At 32.4% G+C, this 25,674-nt stretch overlaps 1 protein-coding gene across 7 annotated transcripts in view; it reads right to left on the bottom strand.

Moving 5' to 3' along the window:
* LOC145308593 (uncharacterized) overlaps positions 1-25,674 on the bottom strand; it is a 46,695-nt gene that overhangs the window by 10,538 nt on the left and 10,483 nt on the right. For 5 of the 7 annotated variants that reach the window (XR_013876430.1, XM_080150280.1, XM_080150281.1 and 2 more), the window contains 8 exons: positions 24,304-24,373; positions 23,779-23,837; positions 11,489-11,547; positions 10,739-10,829; positions 9,237-9,321; positions 3,646-3,723; positions 1,898-2,052; positions 274-346 (listed from right to left, as the gene is read on the bottom strand). Coding sequence is in view for 6 of the 7 variants with exons in the window: in XM_080150280.1 (XP_080006406.1) it covers positions 274-346; positions 1,898-2,052; positions 3,646-3,723; positions 9,237-9,321; positions 10,739-10,829; positions 11,489-11,547; positions 23,779-23,837; positions 24,304-24,373 (670 nt within the window). In the remaining variant the exon portion in view is untranslated. Of the gene's footprint in view, positions 1-273; positions 347-1,897; positions 2,053-3,645; positions 3,724-9,236; positions 9,322-10,738; positions 10,830-11,488; positions 11,548-23,778; positions 23,840-24,021; positions 24,064-24,303; positions 24,374-25,162; positions 25,200-25,674 lie in introns of those variants that run through there. The other 2 variants (XM_080150284.1, XM_080150285.1) reach the window with 2 other exon arrangements.

Raw genomic sequence — 25,674 nt, 5'->3', positions numbered from 1 at the left:
GGGTCTAAAGGGATATAAGACAATGGCCGATAAATTGATTGTACATCCTTAATAGTGATACACAAAATTACGCTTCTGTAGATTACATAGATTACAGATTAGTTGTTGAAACGTTTGTACATTTACAATAAACTTAATGAACCAACCATCAAAATTCGATAAGCGAATAAAAAAATCATTTTTTACCCTTGCTATAAACAGCCCTTTGTCCCCTTCCTCCCTGAGGAGAATCTTAATCCTCCCAGGATAAATATTTGCAAAGTAAAATATCCTTTGAGAGGGAGGTGGAGAGGGTCTTGTAATTCTATTATCCATTATGTAATTGTTTTCTTCAGACTCCAACAACCTAGCAAAAAGAATATCGGCTTTTTCACACAAAGTGAATTGTTAAGCAAAGAACCTACCCCCCCTCTCCCCCACATTCTCATTAACATAAATGTGTGTTGGGGGGGGGGGGGGGTGGAGAGGTGATAATTTTTTGTTGGTTTCTTAATTAAGATCAGCCTCGTAGGGTAAGACTTTGGGTACCCCGCATAAGTTAGGCATGGGAATAAAAAAAGGGGGAGGGGGGATAATTGCTCGACATTCACTTTGACGGAAAGCACCAGAATATCAAATATCATCTGATAGATAAGAATAATTATCAAAGGTCAAATTTAAGCTGGGCTCTTATTAGTTATTCTATCGTATGACGTAATAATCTGTGGAGGGACTTTAATCATCTTCTTAAATTGAATGCCCATACTAAACCAGAATTATTAAAAATACATAGTTTTATCTATAGTAATTTAGGTAGCATTTCACATTTTGAGAGAGGAAAATAAGCAAAAACTTTAATTACACTAAGTACACACAATGTATTTTCTAATTCAGGGAGAATGGAGTTTTATAATAACAATATTGTAAGTCTTTTTCTGCAGAAGTTAGCTTAAATCTGCGGGTCAAGTTGTTTTCTTTGTTTATGTAGAATTTTACAAATGGCTTCATCATTCATCAAATTAGATGCAATTTTTTTCTGAAAAGGCAAACAATTTGTTGAGAAATTGTGCAGATGCAGCTCTCCTTTTTGGCAGCAGTAGAAGGAGCCAGTTAACAAGCTGCCGCAGTAATAGAAGTAATTTAAATTAAAGCCGCAGCCAAGCAAAATAAGCGAATGACAGTGTCAAACCATGCCCTTAATCATGAAATAAACTTTTTATCGCCATATTTCAAAGTTGCACATCCTAGGTCTTTACTATACAGAAAATACAAAGCATTGTATGTAAACTTTCATTTTTTTGTCTCTAATTAAACTTGAAAGTATAGATAAACAAATCAAAACAAGTTCTAACAAAAAAACTTGTGAAACATCTTCAAGAACATAAAAAATACGGCCATTTACATTTAAAAGAAGTTTATGGGCAAAAACAATGGTCAGCAAGTTGAAAAGTACAAAAATGTTAAGTAAAACTTATGGGCAGTTTTGCGGAGCCGGAGCCGTTATTTTTGATAAAAAAAACGGCTCCGGACTAGATAAACAAAAAGATTTTTAAAAAATTATAATTTGGTAACTCTGTTTTGTCATGTGCAAATGCCCCTTTTAAGTTTTTCAAGTCCATTTTTATCAAAAATTGAAATTTTAAAACTTTCAAAAGTCAAATACAGACGTGGGGAAAAAATATGTCGAGTTTTTCTTGATTTTAGGTCGGAGCCGGAGCCGCACCAAAATCAAACGGCTCCGCAACGCTGCTTTTGGGTCATCTCTAAAAACGCCTATCACAAAAAAATGCAATCGGTAGGTTGTCTGTTTACTTTTACATTGGTTGCTAGAATTGATTGCTGATTTAAAAAGATTTCACAGAATTATAGTCCTAAGGGAAGACAATATCATGTTATAGTTACATCTTTGATTTATTACCTTTGCAACCTTCTTGTTCTTGTTTCGTGTATAGTTTCTCCATTCCTGGGCAAATCCCCCATCCACATAGAGTGTCTGTAATGTCGTCTTTGTTGTTGGGTCATGTGATTCAGATATCTTCTGTTCCGGGTTTTTGACCATCTCTTGCAGCTTAGCTATAAAATTAATATTTAATATTATTTCAGGGCACTTCGTAAATTGCTGGCCTTATTTGGTCAAAACTAAAATTCAGTGTTGCGGATTCACTTCATTTTTTAGTGGCTCTGACTCAAACCCCGCGGAGCAATAAGATTAGTGTCAAAATATAAATATAATGCTTATTGTGAACCGCTCTTTTCAAAACTTAGAATGTTAAAATTGAGGGACATTTTACTTTTTGTTCTATAGTTTTGTATCCTAATCATATGATCGAAAAAGACCAAATATGATTCGCCTTTCGAACTTCGAACACTACAATCCTTGTTAAGAATACAAGAAAGGTAACATTCAATAAGGTCTTACCTCTTAAGCGTCGCAATCGAGAAAAAATAATAATTACTGCAATGTAAAGCAATTTAAGCCCCAAAGGAGCATTTTCTGTGAAGGTGTGTGTAAGGGTTTAGTCAAATTATGTCAAACTGTTCTCAATTAGGAACATTTCATAAATATTTATTTGGGCAAAATAAAGAACAGTTTGACTTTATGCTAACACACAAATTTACCAATGACCCTCTTTGCTTTATACATTATTTAACCAACCAAAATGCTGAATGTATGAAGAGCAGCATCATTGGTATTAAAATAAGTAAAAAATATTCTAACATCTTATTAGATATTCTGTTTCATAATTAAAGGGAAAAGAGATAGGAAAACATGGATTCATGGAATAAATAATCTGATCACCTAATATTTTTAATTATCTAAAGAAATTTGCTTATACTTTTTTTTGTTTAGGGAGATGATTTACACTAATTAAATTCAAAGGGGTAGTTGAACAAAGTAAATTTAATCTTGAATTTTTTTAACTGCATATTTTTTCTGTTCAATAGTTTAAACTACATCTATAGGACATATATTTGAAAGAATTTCAATTCTCTACCAGGTAGTTTAAAAAATATCAAGACTTGAAAATCATATTTTTTGGATATATGCAAAATAGAAGGTTCTCTAGTTTTCACAAAACAGCATAAAAACTATATTGGTGGTGCCTAATTGATTTCTATTTCTATCCCTTTGATTATCTTATCCCTTTATTCCTGAAAGTAAGTAAAACATGGTAAGATTTAATATGCAAAATTCTACTTAATCCTGTTTGAATAATTCAGCTCATTATTTTCTTTTCTTTTCAACTAATTTTAACATTTTTTTTTGCAAATTTAAGTTGGATTACTTTGTACTGGAAATAGGTACATAACACAATTCTTAGATAATTTTTTAAGACAAACCATTTTCTTCTTGAAACAAAGACTCTATAGACATTGAAAATGAGTATGATAAGTCTCAATTCTTCTTTTTGTACTGAAGGATCTCGTTACCCGCTCAACTGATATGGTTCTCCTTTACAGGGTTGCTTGTCATATGTCCTTTGAAGGTTTAAAACTATTTTTTTTTTTTTGGGGGGGGGTACAACTTTCCACCTATTGGAAATCAACCCTATAAAAATTGGTTCAGTGGTTAGCGAGATCCTTCGCTACAGAAAAAAATCTGAGTACTACTTTATATTATAGGATTTATTTGATTTGATAAGTTTTTGATGCATTAAAAATTACCTTATGTGAGAAAAATATGAGAAAAAAGCAGAAGAGGGGAATAGATATTCCTATCACGATAACTACCATCTCAACACTCTAAAACAAGGATAATTATGTCAGTAAGAAGCGTAGCAACTAGATAACTACCATCTCAACACTCTAAAACAAGGATAATTATGTCAGTAAGAAGCGTAGCAACTAGATAACTACCATCTCAACACTCTAAAACAAGGATAATTATGTCAGTAAGAAGCGTAGCAACTAGATAACTACCATCTCAACACTCTAAAACAAGGATAATTATGTCAGTAAGAAGCGTAGCAACTAGATAACTACCATCTCAACACTCTAAAACAAGGATAATTATGTCAGTAAGAAGCGTAGCAACTAGATAAGTACCATCTCAACACTCTAAAACAAGGATAATTATGTCAGTAAGAAGCGTAGCAACTAGATAACTACCATCTCAACACTCTAAAACAAGGATAGCTATGCCAGTAAGAAGCGTAGCAACTAGATAACTACCATCTCAACACTCTAAAAAAGGATAGCTATGCCAGTAAGAAGCGTAGCAACTAGATAACTACCATCTCAACACTCTAAAACAAGGATAGCTATGCCAGTAAAAAGCGTAGCAACTAGATAACTACCATCTCAACACTCTAAAACAAGGATAGCTATGCCAGTAAGAAGCGTAGCAACTAGATAACTACCATATCAACACTCTAAAACAAGGATAGCTATGCCAGTAAGAAGCGTAGCAACTAGATAACTACCATATCAACACTCTAAAACAAGGATAATTATGTCAGTAAGAAGCGTAGCAACTAGATAAATACCATCTCAACACTCTAAAAAAGGATAGCTATGCCAGTAAGAAGCGTAGCAACTAGATAACTACCATCTCAACACTCTAAAACAAGGATAGCTATGCCAGTAAGAAGCGTAGCAACTAGATAACTACCATATCAACACTCTAAAACAAGGATAGCTATGCCAGTAAGAAGCGTAGCAACTAGATAACTACCATATCAACACTCCAAAACAAGGATAATTATGTCAGTAAGAAGCATAGCAACTAGATAACTACCATATCAACACTCTAAAACAAGGATAATTATGTGAGTAAGAAGCGTAGCAACTAGATAAGTACCATATCAACACTCTAAAACAAGGATAATTATGTCAGTAAGAAGCGTAGCAACTAGATAACTACCATCTCAACACTCTAAAACAAGGATAGCTATGCCAGTAAGAAGCGTAGCAACTAGATAACTACCATCTCAACACTCTAAAACAAGGATAATTATGTCAGTAAGAAGCGTAGCAACTAGATAACTACCATCTCAACACTCTAAAACAAGGATAGCTATGCCAGTAAGAAGCGTAGCAACTAGATAACTACCATCTCAACACTCTAAAAAAGGATAGCTATGCCAGTAAGAAGCGTAGCAACTAGATAACTACCATCTCAACACTCTAAAACAAGGATAGCTATGCCAGTAAAAAGCGTAGCAACTAGATAACTACCATCTCAACACTCTAAAACAAGGATAGCTATGCCAGTAAGAAGCGTAGCAACTAGATAACTACCATATCAACACTCTAAAACAAGGATAGCTATGCCAGTAAGAAGCGTAGCAACTAGATAACTACCATATCAACACTCTAAAACAAGGATAATTATGTCAGTAAGAAGCGTAGCAACTAGATAAATACCATCTCAACACTCTAAAAAAGGATAGCTATGCCAGTAAGAAGCGTAGCAACTAGATAACTACCATCTCAACACTCTAAAACAAGGATAGCTATGCCAGTAAGAAGCGTAGCAACTAGATAACTACCATATCAACACTCTAAAACAAGGATAGCTATGCCAGTAAGAAGCGTAGCAACTAGATAACTACCATATCAACACTCCAAAACAAGGATAATTATGTCAGTAAGAAGCGTAGCAACTAGATAACTACCATATCAACACTCTAAAACAAGGATAATTATGTGAGTAAGAAGCGTAGCAACTAGATAAGTACCATATCAACACTCTAAAACAAGGATAATTATGTCAGTAAGAAGCGTAGCAACTAGATAACTACCATATCAACACTCTAAAACAAGGATAATTATGTCAGTAAGAAGCGTAGCAACTAGATAACTACCATATCAACACTCTAAAACAAGGATAATTATGTCAGTAAGAAGCGTAGCAACTAGATAAGTACCATATCAACACTCTAAAACAAAGATAATTATGTCAGTAAGAAGCGTAGCAACTAGATAACTACCATCTCAACACTCTAAAACAAGGATAATTATGTCAGTAAGAAGCGTAGCAACTAGATAACTACCATATCAACACTCTAAAACAAGGATAATTATGTCAGTAAGAAGCGTAGCAACTAGATAACTACCATCTCAACACTCTAAAACAAGGATAGCTATGCCAGTAAGAAGCGTAGCAACTAGATAACTACCATATCAACACTCTAAAACAAGGATAATTATGTCAGTAAGAAGCGTAGCAACTAGATAAGTACCATATCAACACTCTAAAACAAAGATAATTATGTCAGTAAGAAGCGTAGCAACTAGATAACTACCATCTCAACACTCTAAAACAAGGATAATTATGTCAGTAAGAAGCGTAGCAACTAGATAACTACCATATCAACACTCTAAAACAAGGATAATTATGTCAGTAAGAAGCGTAGCAACTAGATAACTACCATATCAACACTCTAAAACAAGGATAATTATGTCAGTAAGAAGCGTAGCAACTAGATAACTACCATATCAACACTCTAAAACAAGGATAATTATGTCAGTAAGAAGCGTAGCAACTAGATAACTACCATATCAACACTCTAAAACAAGGATAATTATGTCAGTAAGAAGCGTAGCAACTAGATAAGTACCATATCAACACTCTAAAACAAAGATAATTATGTCAGTAAGAAGCGTAGCAACTAGATAACTACCATCTCAACACTCTAAAACAAGGATAGCTATGCCAGTAAGAAGCGTAGCAACTAGATAACTACCATCTCAACACTCTAAAACAAGGATAGCTATGCCAGTAAGAAGCGTAGCAACTAGATAACTACCATCTCAACACTCTAAAACAAGGATAATTATGTCAGTAAGAAGCGTAGCAACTAGATAACTACCATATCAACACTCTAAAACAAGGATAGCTATGCCAGTAAGAAGCGTAGCAACTAGATAACTACCATCTCAACACTCTAAAACAAAGATAATTATGTCAAAATAAAAGTTATGGAGTAGCTTTGCAACAAATAAAAAATATATGCTAGGGTGCCCACAGGTTCCCTTAGCTTTTTTCAATCCAAAAAAAATTGTCAGCTTCTTATTATACCTTTGAGCCCCTTGTCAATAGGAAAATGTCCTTTCTTAAAAAAAAGCGTTGTTTAATGTACAAAAATTATAATACCTACTCAGTATTACAACTCATAGCTGATTTGCCCTTTTAAAAATCTATTTACAAATTTACAAATGTACTTTATAACTATAATTATTCCAACTACAAACTTTATATTTTTGCAGGGATCTAAAGGGATAAGACAATTGCCGATAAATTGGTGTACATCCCCAATTATGATACAAAAAATTATACCTTATGTAGATTAAAATTAGGGGTTGAAACATTTGAACAGTCAACATAATAAGGCAACTAATCAAGAGTCCCCAAAGTTGTTAAGCCAACGAATAAGAAAACGTTATTATAAAACTGTGGGGACTAGTTTAATAAACAGCCCATTGTCTTCTCATTCTTTTTTTTAACACAAGCCCCTCCATTATTACCCCACTATGTTAACTTTACCCAACATATCCTCCTCTCACAATAGGAGACTTGATTAAATTCAATTCTCAAATTTTAAATGAATAGAATTTCTAAAGCTGAATGGATTTACAGACAAACGCAATTTGATGAAAACTCGATTCAACAAACTTTGCTCTAAAATTGTGTACAACTGGTTTAAATTTAGGAATAGTTATTTCTCGCATCGTATTATAAACTGCTTTCCGCGGATATAGAATGTACAATTATAAGATTGAAACCAGTTTTTTTAGCCCCGAGATGCCGAAGGCATGGGATAAAAAAACTGGTTTTAATCTTATGAATGTACATTTCTATATTCGTAGAAAGCTTGATATAATACGATGCTAGACATAGTTTTTTCGTATGGATGAGAACCGGTTCCTATCCACCGGATTCGAATGAATACGAGAAATCATTTTCCAGTATCGCTACGAAACCGATTAATATCCGGTGGATTAGAACCGGACCTCGGCCATACGGAAAAATTATGTCTAGCATCGTATTATATCCAGTTCTCTACGAATATAAAAATGTATAATGATAACATTAAAACCAGTTTTTTTAGCCCGTGCCTCCAGATAATTTTGTGGGAAACAGCGGATTTCAGTGAATAAATTCAGCGGTCATAATTTTTGTACAAGAAAACAATGTATCATGGTAAGAAAACGAAGTACCTAGTAAGTTTCGTCGTATTTTTATAGTAGCTTTTCTCCTAATTCTAACCCTGCGGGGCGATCATTAACATTTACCTAACCTAACCTAAAGTAACCTATCAAAAGCTACTGTGAAAATCCGCAACTTCGTTTTCTTTCCGCAAAAACTTTATGCACGCAATTGGTTCACTGTTAAAACTCGGCAAAACTTTAGAGAAAACTTCTTTGGAAAAGCAATTTATATTCAAATCTTGCAATTTTGAAAAATTATCCCCAATATTATTAGGATTATTTAGATGTTCTCAAAGTTTGAATGACATGGTTAAGTCTCTCTTATTAGGAACTTTGCATTTTATGAATGGTTTTATTTAAATAGGGCGTTAACATGTTACTCCAATATGGCTTCGAAACCGATCAATATCCAGTGGATTAGAACCGGATCTCAGCATCGAAGTACAGACAATTTCCAAGAATATTAAAATAAAATCATGAAATACCAGTTCTTAGGGGCGGACAAAACTGGTTTTAATTATATAATTTTTCCTTTTATTATCCACGGAAAGCTGTCTATAATCTGAAAACCTACCACAAAACCAATATAGACATAGTTTTTAATATTCATTTTTTTATAGGAATTGTAGGCAGTTTCTCTTTAATCCTTAGTTCGAGCTTAAATTTTTTTTTTGTATTTTTTTTTATAAAAAGCACATGGTAACTAATGCAGAGTCAAAGCCCCGCAAGGGTTAAGCATAAAAATTACACCCTCCCCCCCCCCCCCTTATTTTCAATTTGTATCTGTGCTAGCTAGGTACTTTAAGGAAAAGCACTAAATTGTCTGATAATATGAATATCTTTCTATCAATTTTGTCGTACAGTTTATAAAATGAATTATATAAGTGGGTAATATTTTGCGTATTTTCCGTAAAGCTGTGTGTAACTGTATCAAATGCGCTTATTAAGTCAAACTGTTGTTAATATTGACCGAATGTATTTATGTATATGAAATGGAATAGTTTGACTTAATAAGCACATTTGATTGGAAGCTTCCACTCAACATTACGGAATTATGCGAAAAATGGACGCTCTTTTTTAGTAACACTTCTAGAACTTTTTACCTTAAAACTAGTTTCTACAAACAGCACTCTAATTCTAAAACCTGTGAACTGTTTGCCATTATTTCCCCCAGTTACTAGCATCAACCTAAACAAGTAAAACAGTAAAACTAAACAAAATATAATTTATTTCAAGTGATTTTAATAATAAAATGTATAAGACTTCAATTAACATTCTGTAAGTATATTTATCAGGGATCTAAGGGTTAAGAGAATGGACGATAAATTTATATACAAACAAAATGATGATCTACATAGTTACTCCTTTGGAAGATTGTATTATTGGATTGTTTAAATAAGGAAGAAGTAGCTTGTGCTTGTATTGCGTAAAATCATGAGTGATCTTCAGTCAAAAAGATTATTAAGTCTGATTGTTATTTAATATGATGCGTTTAATTATAATATGCGTTTTGTCAATATTAAGAACAGTTAGACTTAATAATCGCTTTCGACTGAAGATTACTCACAATTTTACACAATACAAGCACAAACTACTACTCTCTTTTCTTTTACATCACTTCAAATTTACTGTCCCTGATAATTTTATGGGATAAAATCGGAAAGAAACAGCTGGCTCAGAAGCTGTCAATTGTCGGCTGGCCAAAAATGGTTACAACTTGTCGACTTAACTTTTATAAAAGTATAAACATTACAACAATATTTCTTAATAACAAGATAAAGTAAAGCATGCAATGTTACACAATTGGATTTGTCGTTTATTATTGTCAAGAATGTACATGTTTGTGTTACTGCAATTAAGAAAAAACTTTTGTCTGTGTTTTAACCCTCTAAAACGTTGTCTCTTGACCAAGCCTACAGTTTAAAAGCTTGACTTTTTTTTATATATCCTATCTCCACTCCCATTATTTATGGGTTTTTTTTGGAGGGGGGGGGGGGGTTATACCCCTTTAACCACCCTTCTGAGTCAAGACGTAGAGGCCGTAAGCAACATAGCCTACAGAGAAAAAAAACAACAAATACACACGTAAACTACGTTAAATGTTGTATAGAATTTTTTTCTACATTTCTTTTGTGTGACACCCCTTACTCAGCAATTTATAATAATCATATCATACCAAATCTACTTAAGGTATTAAGTTATTAAGTCTTTTACAGCATGACACAAATTATAATATTATTAGATAAATGAAAGTTAAGGATAACTGACTGAAACAGGATTTATTTCTGGGATGAAGCAATGATAATAAGCAGGAATCTGAAGGGATAAGAAATTGGCTGATAAATTGATGTACATCCCAAAAGACAGTATACAAAATTTCCCCCTCCGTAGGTTACATTTAGTTGTTAAAACGTTTGGACACTAAACTTAATCAACCAACCAAAAAATTCAATAAGTCCCCAAAGTTGTAGAGCCAACGAATAAGAAAACGTTATTTTCAAACATTGGGGACTAGTATAATAAAACAGCCCAATATCCTAATCCTCTATGATCTATCCTCAAAGTAATTAATGGCCCCTAGACAAAGGTTATGCAATAAACAAACCTGACTTGTCTTCCGTTGACAGGTATTGTTATATTCTTTAGTTGTCCACAAAGTGTGTTTACTGTCAGTACTCCCTGGTCTCCGGTAGAACCTTAAATAATACTTTAGTTGTCGACAAAGTGTATGTACTGTCAGTAAGTACTACCTGGGCCTCGTTAGAACACCTTAAATAATACTTTAGTTGTCCACAAAGTATGTGTACTGTCAGTAAGTACTACCTGGGCCCCGTTAGAACACCTTAAATAATACTTTAGTTGTCTACAAAGTATCAGTACTGTCAGTACTCCCTGGTCCCAGGTAGAACCTTAAATAATACTTTAGTTTTCCACAAAGTGTGTTTACTGTCAGTACTCCCTGGTCAAAGGTAGAACCTTAAATAATTCTTTAGTTGTTCACAAAGTGTGTGTACTGTCAGTACTCCCTGGTCCCAGGTAGAACCTTAAATAATACTTTAGTTGTCCGCAAAGTGTGTTTACTGTCAGTACTCCCTGGTGCCAGGTAGAACCTTAAATAGTACTTTAGTTGTCCACAAAGTGGGTTTACTGTCAGTACTCCCTGGTAAAATAAAGTAAAAGGATCTCTGTCTGTCTCTGTGTGTCTACCGAAGGATATCGCTAACCAATGATCCGATATGATTCTCTTTTACAAGTTAGCTTTTCATAGGTCCTAGGAATGCAGCACTACCCTACAAAGAGAAATCTCCCTCTAGGGAGCATAGCCGCTAGTAGGAAATAAAGAATTAAAATGAACCTGGTGGTAAAAGTGGCTGAATCTGCAAAAATGAGTTCAAACAGACTTCACTTTTCCTGAATATTGTGTAGTCTGGTTTGAATCATTTTAAATATTATTCATTTTTTTAAAGTTATGTATTTCATTATTAAGTAGGAAAAAAAGACGAAAAATATGAAATAATGTTACTCTGCATTGAAAATTAATTACCAAAGAAGCATTTGAATGAACTTTTTTATCTTAAGTAATCACCAAACCTTGATTGTAGGTACTTTTTATCCAAAGATTTTATTTTAAATTAAAATAAATTGAGTACCTAATGGAATAAGAAAATATTCTAACAAAAAATTTATTACAAGGGAAAAATGGAGCATAGAACTCTTTCATCCATTTTAAAATTTCAGAGATATTTTACAATTGGCGTTCGAAATATTAGGTATCAACAATTGTGTATAGATTATTATTTTTTCAGTTGAAATTCACTAAGAATATTTCTGCGATTGGTTTAGTTTTGTTAAATACCAACAGCCATGAGTTTTCTTCCAGGTAATCCAGGACAGATTAGCAACTTGTCTAACAACCTATACTTATTCATGACATTCCTAGAAATATATTTACATCAATATTCAGATTTTTACCGATAAATAAGTAAAAAAAACAAATTTGTAATTATTTGATATGTTAAATATCTCAACAACATTTTTTGTACATTATTTGTAACGTTTTATGGGATTAAGTTATTACCTACACATTTTAAAATAAATAATTACACACATTTTATAATAAATAATTACATAAGAAAAGTTTTACGTTATAATTTGAGTCCCAAAAATTTATAAAATCCAATAACTCTATTTTTGATTCTATAAAAAAAATAAAGCTAATCTTAATATACTAAAGTAACCGTATGTCCATGTGTCTGTTCGTCTGTGCTTAAGGATCTTGATAACCGATGAACCAATGTGGTTCTCCTTTACAATGTGGCTTATCACAGGTCATGTTAACTTTTATCATTATTTTTTTTTTAGTGGTGGCGGAGCTGGTACCATCACCATAGAATAACTAGATAACCTATATCCTATTATATAAAGTAGTAAGCGTTTTTTGTCTTTCCCAAAGGATCTCGCTGACCGCTGAACCTCTATTGTTCTCCTATACAGTGAAGCTTCTTATAGGTCCTGGGAAGGTTTTAAACTATTTTGGGGGAGGGTGTCTTCACCCCCTTCCCCTAAAAATATATTTTTACTCATCTGAACACAAACTTCGTATGGTATGAGGTTGACTTTTCCCCCTCCTACCTGAAGTACCCCTAGAGGCTTCTAGGGGGCGTAACCGCTAGTCCTTATAATAAAGTAAAAGGATGTCTGTGTGTCTGTACCGAAGCATTTCGCTAACCTCTGTACTGATTGGGTTCTCCTTAACTGGGTAGCTTCTCATAGGCCCTAGGAAGGTTTATAACTATTTTGGGAGAGGATACCACCAACCTCCTTAGAGAAATCACAAAAAATCAATTTTTAAAAATATTCATGAGACTTGAACACAACATAAACACGAAATAAATAAAAAACATTTAAAGTGCTACTAGAGGCCTCTAGGGACGTAGCCGCCATTATCCTATAATATAAAGTAGTAAGCGTTTTTGTCTGTCCAGAAGGATCTCGCTAACCGCTGAACCGATATTGTTCTCCTTTACAGTGAATCTTCTTAAAGGTCCTTGGAAGGTTTTAAACTATTTTTGGGGAGGGTGTCTTCACCCCCCTCCCCCCAAAAATTTTTTTTTACTCTTTTGAAACTCAAATTTAAAATGGGATTAGGTCGACTTTTTCCCCTCCTACCTTAAGTGCCCCTAGAGGCTTCTAGGGGGCATAGCCGCTAGTTCTTATATAAAGTAGTAAGATATTTTGTCTAAGACAATGTCCGATAAAGGGGGACGTAACTGAAGCTTTTTTGAGGCAGGGGGGGGGGTTTCTCAGGAACCACTTGATGAACCGTGTAAATATTTTGGACTTAAGCTTTTAGGGGTATGAACATCTTATGGTTTCGAAGTCAACCACCTACCCCCACCCCCTAGCCCCCCGGCGCTCAAAATGAACCTAACCTTAATTTTCTCAGAAACCATTTGACCAATAGGGATGATTTCTTAAACTTAAGTATTCATGCTTATAAACGAGCTTCTAGTTTAGAAGTCACCCCATTGCCGCCAACCCCTAGCCCTTCGGGGCTCTAAAAAAAACCTAAAAATGGACCTAACCTTAATTTTCTCAGAAACCATTTGACCAAAAGAGATGATTTCTTAAACTTAAGCTTTTATGCTTATAAACTAACTTCTAGTTTAGAAGTCACCCTTCTGCTGCCAATCCCTAGCCTTCTGGGGCTCAAAAAACCTAAAAATGAACCTACCCTTAATTTACTCAGAAACTATTTGATCAAGAGAGATGATTTCTTAAACTTAGGCTTTTATTCTTATAAGCTGACTTATAGTTTAGAAGTCACCCCCCTGCCGCAAACCCCTAGCCCTCCAGGGCTCAAAAAACCTCTAGAAATGAACCTAACCTTAACTTTCTCAGAAACCATTTGATCAATACAGCAGATTTCTAGGACTTAACTTTTATGGTTTAGGAGTCACCCACCTGCCCTGATTTCCTAGCCCCCCAGGGCTTAAAAACCCTCTAATCGGACATACAGACCGATTCTAATTATAGAAAAGCTTCGCTTTTAAAAATATTAAATAAATAAGGATGACAATGTCCATAGAAGAGAAGCTTTTAAATGATAAGGAAGGATAAAAAAATGACATTAAGTTAAAAATCAGCAAGTTTTAAATGGACATTTGGACTTTCTGTTAATGATCATAGACTAGCTATGCTTTTTAAAAGCGAAGCTTTTTTATAATTAGGGTCGGTCCGTCCGTACGTCCGTCCGTCCGTCACGGATAGCTTTTTTCGTTAATTTAGACATATTAGAATTGTCCTATCGATTTCAAATTTTGCATGGTGATTCCTTTAGTAGTTAGGTACGATTTAGAAAGCGTAGCAACTCTATAATTATTACCAAAATGTCCGTACGTCCATTTTAAACATGTTGATTTTTTTACTTTTTTAAATAGCTTTTTTCGTTAATTTAGGCATGTTAGAATTGTCCTATCGATTTCAAATTTTTTATGGTGATTCCTTTAGTAGTTAGGTACGATTTAGAAAGCGTAGCAACTCTATTATCATTACCAAAATGTCCGTACGTCCATTTTAAACATGTTGATTTTTCTACTTTTTAAATAGCTTTTTTCGTTAATTTAGGCATGTTAGAATTGTCCTATCGATTTCAAATTTTGCATGGTGATTCCTGTAATAGTTAGGTACGAGTTAGAAAGCGTAGCAACTCTATAATCATTACCAGAATGTCCGTACGTCCATTTTAAACATGTTGATTTTTTTTACATTTTTAACAACAATTTTGTATGTGACCTAATTATCCGATTGGTCTGATTTTTGGTATACTGATTCCTGGGACAACAAAGTACAATATTATAAGCGAAGCAACTCTATAATCAAGTCCTAAAAATGTAAGTATGTCCATAATCATTATCCTGTATCAAGCAGTTTTTCAACAAAGGGATAGTTCTACGAAGTGTATTTAAAGAGTTAAGGTACTTAGAGTAGTGAACTTTTATATGTCTTAGTAGAATATATTAGGCATTGGATAGATATGATTATATGTTAAAGAATTTTTAACATTGACCAGACCAATTTTTTTTTATTTGACAATATCTAAAAAAGTTAAAGTGATTTGCCACATAAATTACATGAGAATGGTCTATTTTTTTCCAAATATGTATAGCCAAAACACCAATATGAGAGAATCTTTTTCCACATATTTCACAAGAGTTATAAAAAAATTGAACAGGGGTTCCCCTTGGGACAAGTTACTTAAAAAACATAAAAAATAACATCCGGTTCATTATAGGACAGGTTTTCTAGAGATTCTTTTTAAAAAAATAAAGAAAACCGTCCGGTTTACTTACAATATACACATTATCTCACGCGGAAATACCAACTAACTATACAACATACATATATATAAAAAGAACATTCTCATGTAATTTATGTTGCAAATCAATAACTTTTTTAGATATTGTCAAAAAAAAGTATGGTCAGGTAAATGTTAAAATTCTTTATCATAATCATATCTATCCAATGCCAGATATATTCTACTAAGACATATAAAAAGATCACTACTCTAAGTAAAGGGTGAGCAAAAAAAAATGCGTAGATTTTTAAAATTCAAATTGTGCGGCTTGTGTTAATAGTAGAAAAATGTTACGCATACCATTAGAACCGGTAAGAAGTCTATTTTTTGAAAATATAAGAACGATTCCTCTGCTACGTATAGTTAGGGTGCTACGTGTTAAAATGTACCAACTAACTTAAAACTTGACTTGCGAGTATATTAGTAAATATTAGACAATAATTCTTGCAAAAAGACGTGCGTACATTTTTAAAATTCAAATTGCGCGGCTTGTGTTAATGGTAGAAAAATGTTACGCATACCGTTAGAACCGCTATGAACTGTATTTTTTGGGAATATAAGAACAGTTCCTGTGCTACAAATAATCTAGGAGCTATGTGGTAAAATGTCCCAAAATTTACTCGCAAGTCAAGTTTTAAGTCAGTTGGGACATTTTAACATGTAGCTCCCTAACTATTCGTAGCAGAGGAATCGTTCTTATATTTCCAAAAAATAGACTTCTTACCGGTTCTAATGGTATGCGTAACATTTTTCTACTATTAACACAAACCGCGCAATTGGAATTTTAAAAATCTACGCATTTTTTTTTGCTCACCCTTTACTATACTAAATATTTTATCGGTCATTCTTTGTTGTTATGTGTATTTTGTTGTATAAAAAGTTTGAAGTTCTATTAACTATTAAATGCTATCTAAAGTTGTATGAAGTTGAAAATAAAAATGAAAAACTCATTTTTTAAAGAAAATCTCTGGTCAAATCTTTTAATTTTAATCAATAACTTTATATTATGCACTACTACGTTATTTAAAATAGAAAAAACTTACAGTTCACTATTTTTTTAAAAAATGCACTTCATGAAACTATCCCTTTACTTACAATTTTGCTTTGACTCTTATACATTCGCATTCTGATTATTCAGTTCTGACATTATACAAGTGTTAATGTCCGTTTGTCCTACCGTTTCAGAGCTTCGCTTTTATGGATGTTGTCATCCTTGTTAAATTGTACCTAAATGCAATAGAAATTATTATGCAAAGTTTAAAATCAATAGGACAATTATAATATGTCAAAATTACCGAAAAAAGCTAACTCTCGCAGACCAAACTTAATTAAAGAAAAGCTTTGCTTTAAAAAATTTTTAATGAACAAAGTATCGAGTCCCAACTCTTACAAAATTGATTGACATCCTTCTTCTCCTAAATTGGTAAAATAAATCTTATCTATTAATCAATTCAATAACAAAAAGTTAATTTTTTCCCATAACAGCTAAAATCCAAAATATATGCTCATTTTATAATATATAACCATTTCTGCCAAACAAAAAAGTTAGTTTATAAGCATAAAAGCTTAAGTTTGAAAATCATCCTTTTTGATCAAATGGTTTCTGAGAAAATTAAGGTTAGGTTAATTTTTAGGTTTTTTTGAGCCCCAGAGGGCTAGGGGTTAGCGGCAGGGGGGTGACACTAAAAGTTAGTTTATAATCATAAAAGCTTAAGTTTAAGAAATCATAAAAATTGATCAAATTTTTTCTGAGAAAATTAAGGTTAGGTTTTTAGGGTTTTTTGATCCCCAGAGGGCTAGGGGTTGGCGGCAAGGGGGTAAATTCTAAACACTAAAAGTTAGTTTATTAGCAATATAGCTTAAGTTTAAAAAATCATCCCTATTGGTTAAATGGTTTCTGAGAAAATTAAGGTTAGGTTCTTTTTAGGGTTTTTGAGCCCCAGAGGGCTAGGGGTTGGCAGCAGGGGGTGATTTCTAAATTAAAACTTCTAAACTTTTTAGTTTACTAGCATTATAGCTTAAGTTTAAGCAATCATCTCTATTCACTTAATGGTTTCTGAGAAAATTAAGGTTAGGTTCATTTTAGGATTTTTAGAGCCCTGGAGGGCTAGGGGTTGGCAGCAGGGGGGTGACACTAAAAGTTAGTTTATAATCATAAAAGCTTAAGTTTAAGAAATCATACTAATTGATCAAATTTTTTCTGAGAAAATTAAGGTTAGGTTTTTAGGGTTTTTTGATCCCCAGAGGGCTAGGGGTTGGCGGCAAGGGGGTGAATTCTAAACACTAAAAGTTAGTTTATTAGCAATATAGCTTAAGTTTAAAAAATCATCCCTATTGGTTAAATGGTTTCTGAGAAAATTAAGGTTAGGTTCTTTTTAGGGTTTTTGAGCCCCAGAGGGCTAGGGGTTGGCAGCAGGGGGTGATTTCTAAATTAAAGTTAGTTTAAAATTATGTTTAAGAAATCATCCCTATTGGTCAAATAGTTTCTGAGAAAATTAAGGTTAGGTTTATTTTAGGGTTTTTGAACCCCATAGGGCTAGGAGTTGGCGGCAGGGGGGAGATTTCTAAATTAAAAGTAAGTTTATAAGCATAAAAGCTTATGTTTAAGAAATCATCTCTATTGGTCAAATGGTTACTGAGAAAAATAAGGTTAGGTTCATTTTTAGGGTTTTTTTGAGCCCAGGAGTGCTAGGGGTTGGCGGCAAGGGGGTGACTTCTAAACCAAGAGTTATTTTATAACCATAAAAGCTTAAGTTTATGAAATCATACCTATTGGTCAAATGGTTTCTGAGAAAATTAAGGTTAGGTTCATTTTTAGAGTCTTCTAGAGCCCCGGAGGGCTAGGGGTTGGCGGCAGGGGGGGTGACTTCTAAAGCAAAAGTTAGTTTATAACCATAAAAGCTTAAGTGTAAGAAATCATACCTTTTGGTCAAATGGTTTCTGAGAAAATTAAGGTTAGGTTCATTTTTAGGGGGGTTTTGAGCCCCAAGGGGCTAGGGGTTGGCGGCAAGGGGGTGACTTCTAAACCAAGAGTTTTTTATAACCATAAAAGCTTAAGTTTAAGAAATCATACCTATTGGTCAAATGGTTTCTGAGAAAATTAAGGTTAGGTTCATTTTTGGGGGGGTTTTGAGCCCCGGGGGGCTAGGGGGTGGGGGTAGGTGGTTGACTTCGAAACCATAAGATGTTCATACCCCTAAAAGCTTAAGTCCAAAATATTTACACGGTTCATCAAGTGGTTCCTGAGAAACCCCCCCCCCCTGCCTCAAAAAAGCTTCAGTTACGTCCCCCTTTATGTACATCACCATTGTTAATACAAAAAATTACCCCTTCTGTAGATTACAATTAGTGTTTGAAACTTTAGGACACTTAACTTGATAAAGCAACCAATCAAAATTCATTATAAGTATCCAAAGTTGTTCAGACAACAAATAAGAAAACGTAATTATAAAACCTTGGGGACTAGTGTAATAAACAGCCCATTGTCCTCTCTCTCTCTGTGAATAAGTTTGACCAAAAATGCAAGAATTTAAATCTAATGCAAATATTCTCTTTATATGTATTGAGTGGAAAAAAAACTTAAATATTTTATTCAAATATGAAATCTATGAATATTATCATATTTTCTAATATCGTACTTTTATCTTTGTCGTAGGTTGTAACTATAAAAAAAACTCAACTACTAAAAATTTTGTTTCTAAATATTTGGTCCTAATATAATAAATGTATAAGTATAGATGTATTACCCAGACAACTACCTAGTTCCAGTGGTGGACACCTTTTTTGTCTATTGGCAAATTGTTTTCTACTCTTTTGTAGTGACTTGGATATGTTAATATTTCCGACGCTATTAGATGCAGGCTGACCACTCCAAAACAAAAAAAATATAGTATTTTTATAGTATATTTTTTTAATCCATATAGTATATCTTTTTAAAGTCATATAGTATGATATAGTATCGGACTTAGAATTATTTAGTAATACATAGTATATACTATATATTATAAATCATCAATAATAACTCAAAGTATATCTGTTATCAAAGCAATTTCACATATAAGGGGCATACACTGTGATTATTAGGCACGGTATCAATGTGAGACTATAGGTTATTTAGGATAAAAGTTTACTTTTAATTAGTATTTCACATATATTTAATCATTTTTTGGATAGGTCTCAGGTTCAGATTCTGCAGGCTAGTAAAAAAATTAAAATTTCTGGTTGAAGAGTTGGAGATCAACTTATAAAACAAAATGTGCATCTTTTTGGATGTAATTAACATAAAAGAAGAAAAAATTTAAATAGGCCTCCAAGTTCTGGTCTTGCAGGCCTCCAGGTCCACTCTGGATAGGTTATAAATATTTTTTTTTATTTGAAGAGTTAGAGGCCAACTAATAAAACAGAATATGCATCTTTTTAAAGCTATTAACATATCTGAAGAAAAAATTTAAATCGGCCTTCAAGTTCTGGTCCTGTAGGCCTCCATGTCCACTCTGGACAGGTAAAATTCAAATTTCTTGTTTGAAGAATTAGAGGTCAACTTATAAAAAAGAATATGCATCTTTTTGGATGTTATTAACATAACTGAAGAAAAAATTTAAATCGACCTCCAAGTTCTTGTCCTGCAGACTCTGGACAGGTAAAAATCAAACTTCCCTTGATTAAACAGTTAATGGTATATTTGTTAAACAAAATGAGCTTATATTTGGATGCTATTTATATGTTTAAAGAAAAAATGACAATCGACCTCCAAGTTTTGATGCTGCAGGCGTCCAGGTGGACTTTGCACAGGTAAAAATCAAAATTTCTTATTTATGTAGTTATAGGTTAGTTTATAAAACACCATTAGCATCTTTTTAGATGTTATTTACATATCTGAAGAAAAAATACAATTGAACTCCAGGTCCATGTGCTGCAGGCTTCCATGTAGACTCTGTCCGGAGAAAACCTGGAGGCCTGAACTTGAACTCTTCAAATAAGAAATTTGAGTCTTTTACCTGTCCTGAATGAACCTGAACTTGGATCCCGATATGTTAATATTATCCAAATAAATGTATATTCTGTTATATAAATAGACTCTTCATATAAGAAATTTGATAGTTTACCTATTCAGAGTGGACCTAAAGGCCTGCAGGACCTGAACTTGGAGGCTGATTTATATATTTTCTACAGATATGTTAATAAGATCAAAAAATACATATTCTGTTTTATAAGTTGACATCTAACTCTTGATATAAGAAATATGATTTTTTACCTGTCCAGAGTGGACCTGGAGGCCTTATGGCTTGACCCTGGGGGCTAATTTTCAATTTTTTTTCAGATATGTTAATAACATAAAAAAAAATGCATATTCTGTTTTAAATGTTGACCTCTAACTCTTCAAACAAAAAATTTGAATTTTTACCAGTCCAGAGTGGACCTGGTGGCCTGCAGGACCAGAACTTGGAGGCCAATTTAAATTTTTTTCTTCAGATATGTTAATAACATCTTGAAAGATGCATATTTTGCCTTTTAGCCTGCAGCACCTGAACCTGGAAACTTATCAAAAAAATCATTAAATATAAGTGAAATACTACCCAAAAGTAAATTTTTATCCCAAATACCCTATAGTCTCACATTAATACCTAGCCTAATAATCATGGAGTAAGCGAAAGTGGTAAAACTTCCCCCTCGCCCTTAAGTTATTTCTATGAAAAATAACTGATATTTAAATCATAATCACTAACAAAAATATATTTTAAAGGATTTCCTTCATCTTTTTTTTTACTGTAGAGCTTTATGCATTTTTGTCGTATCACAGTATCTTTTGAGCCCCCCGCAGGGGCTAGAAATAGGAGAAAACCTACTGTGAAAATAAGACAAAACGCTCCTTAAGAGGCGTTGTCACAAAACTGAAAATATTCGTTTTTTGTTATATAAATGTAATATTATATAGTATATATAGTAAATTTTGGTCTAGTAAAGGTAATAATATATAGTATATAAAGTGTGTTACTTTATTTTATGTTTTATTATTATTTGGCCACAACTTGGTCAAAAATACTCACAAATCAGACCTTTTTCGACCGAAGATGCTCAAATGGTTCCTTTACAAGCCCAATCAATCAGTTTTAAGATATCTTTATATTTCAAGAAAAATTTATGAAAATACTAAAAAACAGCAAATTTGGGTGTTACCTTTTATATGCACAGATACCATAAAATCAACAGAAAAAATACTTATTTTTACTTTTCTGTCATTTTTAAAGTTTGATTCTGTTAAATTGGCTATTCTTGAAGAGTTTATGCATTGAAATATACTAAAACATGATATTGGGCAGAAATTAATGTATTTCAAAGAAAGAAAATTTTAAAAATAAGAAATTCGACCTCAGAGGACAGCTGCCAACCTCCAGTTGACAGGATATAGTTTAATACTTGTTAGCAATAATAATTAGCCTAAAAAGTAAAACAAAAAGTTTTTTAATATGGTAAAAAAATGATAATCTAAATCTTAATTTTGAGGATGATGATCTGGAGGACGCTCTTACTGGTTGTGATGATGACCCAGATCGTATCCAAGTACATGAGCATTATGACAACTCATCTATTGAACTATGGTCCAATTTTTGTATTTGTAGCAGCCTCTAATTAAAAGTTGTAACAAGAAATATAACCATCTTTTAAAAACTACTATATTTACCTTATGAATTGGAGAATTTAAAAACCATGATTGTATGTTTTGGGATTTCTCTTGATTGGAGAATGCTACAAATACAAAAATCGGACCATAGTTTAATAGATAAGTTGACATAATGCTCATGTATTTGGATACCATCTGGGTCATCATCACCAACAGCAAGAGCATCTTTAAGATCATCATCCCCAAAATTAAGATTTAGATTATCATTTTTTTACCATATTAAAAAACTTTTTGTTTTACTTTTTGGGCTAATTATTATTACTAACAAGTATTTAACTACATCCTGTCAACTGGAGGTTGGCAGCTGTCCTCTGAAGTGATAGAGATCAAATTTCTTATTTTCCAATATTTCTTTCTTTGAAATACATTAATTTCTGTCCAATATTGTGTTTCAGTATAATCAATGCATAAATCCCTTCAAGAATAGCCAATTTAACAGAATCAAACTTTAAAAATGACAGAAAAGTAAAAATAAGTATTTTTTCTGTTGATTTTATGGTATCTGTGCATATAAAAGGTAACACCCAAATTTGCCGTTTTTTAGTATTTTCATAAATTTTCCTTAAAATATAAAGATATCTTAAAACTGATTGATTGGGCTTGTAAAGGAACCATTTGAGCATCTTCGGTCGAAAAAGGTCTGATTTGTGAGCATTTTTGACCAGGTTGTGGCCAAATAATAATAAAACATAAAATAAAGTAACACAATTTATAGTAAATTTTGGTCATATAGTATGATATAGTATCCAAATTCATCCTATATAGTATAAATAGTATATATAGTATGCAGTGGTCGCCCTGTAGATGATATTTAAAGACTTAATTTAAAGTCGGTTCAGAGTCCCAACCCCGTGAACATAAAGTTTTATAACCAATGCCCCCTCTATTCTTTTACTTTAATTCTAATATGTACATACATGCAAGTAATCAAATACTTGTACTTCTAGACTTGAGGGAAAAAATAACTAATCTTCTATGGATCTATATCTAACAGTCATTTAAGTTGTAGAATATTTATTATGAAATAAATCCTATTATATAAAGCAGTAAGTTTTTTTTTGTCTATAGTTTAAACATTTGCTAACTACTAAACTGATTGAGTCCTTCATTTTATGGAAGCTTCATATAGATTCCTGGATGGTTTTAGGCTATTTTTTATGTCTAAGTTTAGTTTTAGGTTGTGTTCCTAATTTCCTTGCTCCTTTAAATACATAGCATTTAATTGCTAGGGGCACAGACACTAGTTTTTAAAAAAGAAATAAGAGTTTAATCTTTCATATGCACTAAAGAGTAAAGATGCCATATGTTACCAATTTTTATGGAATATAAAATGAACAAAAAAGAAAGTAAATTGAAAAGAACTTTGTTTAAAAGATATTTTTTTAAAGACAACAATTATTCCGCTTTCCTTGAATGTTCAAAAAAAAAACCTTGTAATTATAAATTTTGCTTAATCATAATTTTAGTTCTATTTTGTATAGGTAAGTCAATTTCTTTATGAATGTATTATTTTAGCTGTTTATTTTCCTAACATAGTTGAAAATAACATTAAAAATGAATAAACAAAAATGTTTTTTTAAAAAAAAAGACTACATTTAATTTCCTGCCCATTGAATACACAGTGACTGATGGCTGTAAATCAACTTTTTCTATCAACAAATCCATCTAAAATACAATAATGTAATAATAGATTCTTTTAAATATTTTAAAAATACGATTACTTTAAACAAGATAAATAATAAGAACGGATAAAAAATATTAGCATATATAACAATAAATATGTTATTTTTTTCGCGTAAATCCGTAAAGGTGTTGGGTTGTAGTCAAATGCTCTTATTAAGCCAAAGTGTTGAATTACTTGTTATCTCATATTGACAGATGATATTGTCTGGAAGGTAAGAGTTCAAGAATCAACATAATAACTTACAGAGTTACGGATGTTAAGCTTTACAGAACACATACTGCATGCACAAATAAAATTATTTTAAACCTTTGAATTACTTGCTATCTCATATTGACAGAAGATATTGTCTGGCATGTAATAGTTCAGGAGTCAACATAGTAACTTACAGTGAGTGATGTTAAGCTTTACAGAGCACATATTGCATGAAAAAGTAAAACAATTTCAAACCTTTGAATTACTTGTTATCTCATATTGACAGATGATATTGTCTGGAAGGTGAGGGTACAGTGGGGACCTACACAATTCAACTTTACATATAAAACAGTTAGATACACAAATGAACTGATGAGAAATGGGAGAGCATTCCTGGCCACTTTACTTAAAATAACTTGATTTTTAAATTTTTTTTTACTAAAATTAGCTAAAGATATTTTTGCTAGGATCATGGAAAGAAAAAAAAGTAGTGGGTTTCGTCGTCTTTTCACATTAGCTTTTTTTCCCTATTTCTATCTACTGCGTGGGAGCTCTAACCCTGTGAGGCAATTATTAACATTTACCTAACCTAAAATAACCTCTCAAAAGCTACCGTGAAAATACGACAAAACCCACCACTTCGTTTTCTTTCCATGGTCCGTTTTGTATTTCTGTATCAAAATAAAAAAAAATCTTACCTATGAAATGAAAGAATTTCAATACATTATTACTATTCCTTGTAGTAAAAATTTGATAATAATTTACTGAGATTTTTGGACTAAAAATTCTTAATTCAATACAAAAAAACCTTGTTGATTTATTACACATCAAACATAATGATAAAAAACAATTATCAATAATCCATCCATGTAACTAACCATAAAACTTAAATTTTTCAAAACTTGAATTTAGTGAATTGCATATTTTTTCCTGTTCATAAACATAAAAAAAAAAATTTTTTAGTGAAAGATTACTCCTCGTCTTAAACCAAGCTTAAACTATATTCATAGAGCATATATTTAAAAGAAATTAAATTTTTTGCCATTTTCTACAAATTACCTACACAACAAAAATAATAAAAAAAACTTGTCAATAATCCATCCATGTAACTCACCATAAAACTTAAATTTTCCAACAAATTCTGAGAACCAACAAAATCCGGGAATTTTCAACTTGGACAAGAGTTTCTACCATTTTAAATTTTAACATTTGACAATTTTTATTTCCATTGAAAACTTTCTTTTTAAATAAAATTGTGTGAGGTAAATAATGTGAAAAGGTGTGTTAATCTTACAATCAACTTTCATACTTTAAAACACAAAGAAATACAATATTTATAAGTTAGACAAATATATATAGAATATACGTGGATATATTGATACTGATAGATAAAAATTTGTCGTCAATTTAGGTTGCCAATATGAACCTCATTTATTGGTCAGTTCGTTCATTAGGTGGGAGGTAGGAAGGGAGGGGATAGGGTAAAGTGGGTGGATTTACGTCAGCTGCCAGTATTACTTTAAAGGATTTTTTAGGTATTTAAAATTTCCTTGATTGTCTTTGAACACATACACCTCAAACGATCTATTTTAATCATTTGAAGATAAACGAGATCAAATTTTAAAT

The sequence above is a fragment of the Acartia tonsa genome, chromosome 2 (genome assembly GCF_053477335.1).
Source record: "Acartia tonsa isolate MP-2025a chromosome 2, ASM5347733v1, whole genome shotgun sequence".
Classification (NCBI taxonomy): domain Eukaryota; kingdom Metazoa; phylum Arthropoda; class Copepoda; order Calanoida; family Acartiidae; genus Acartia; species Acartia tonsa.
Note: the sequence above shows the minus strand (reverse complement) of the source record. Positions and strands in the feature narration are given on the sequence as shown.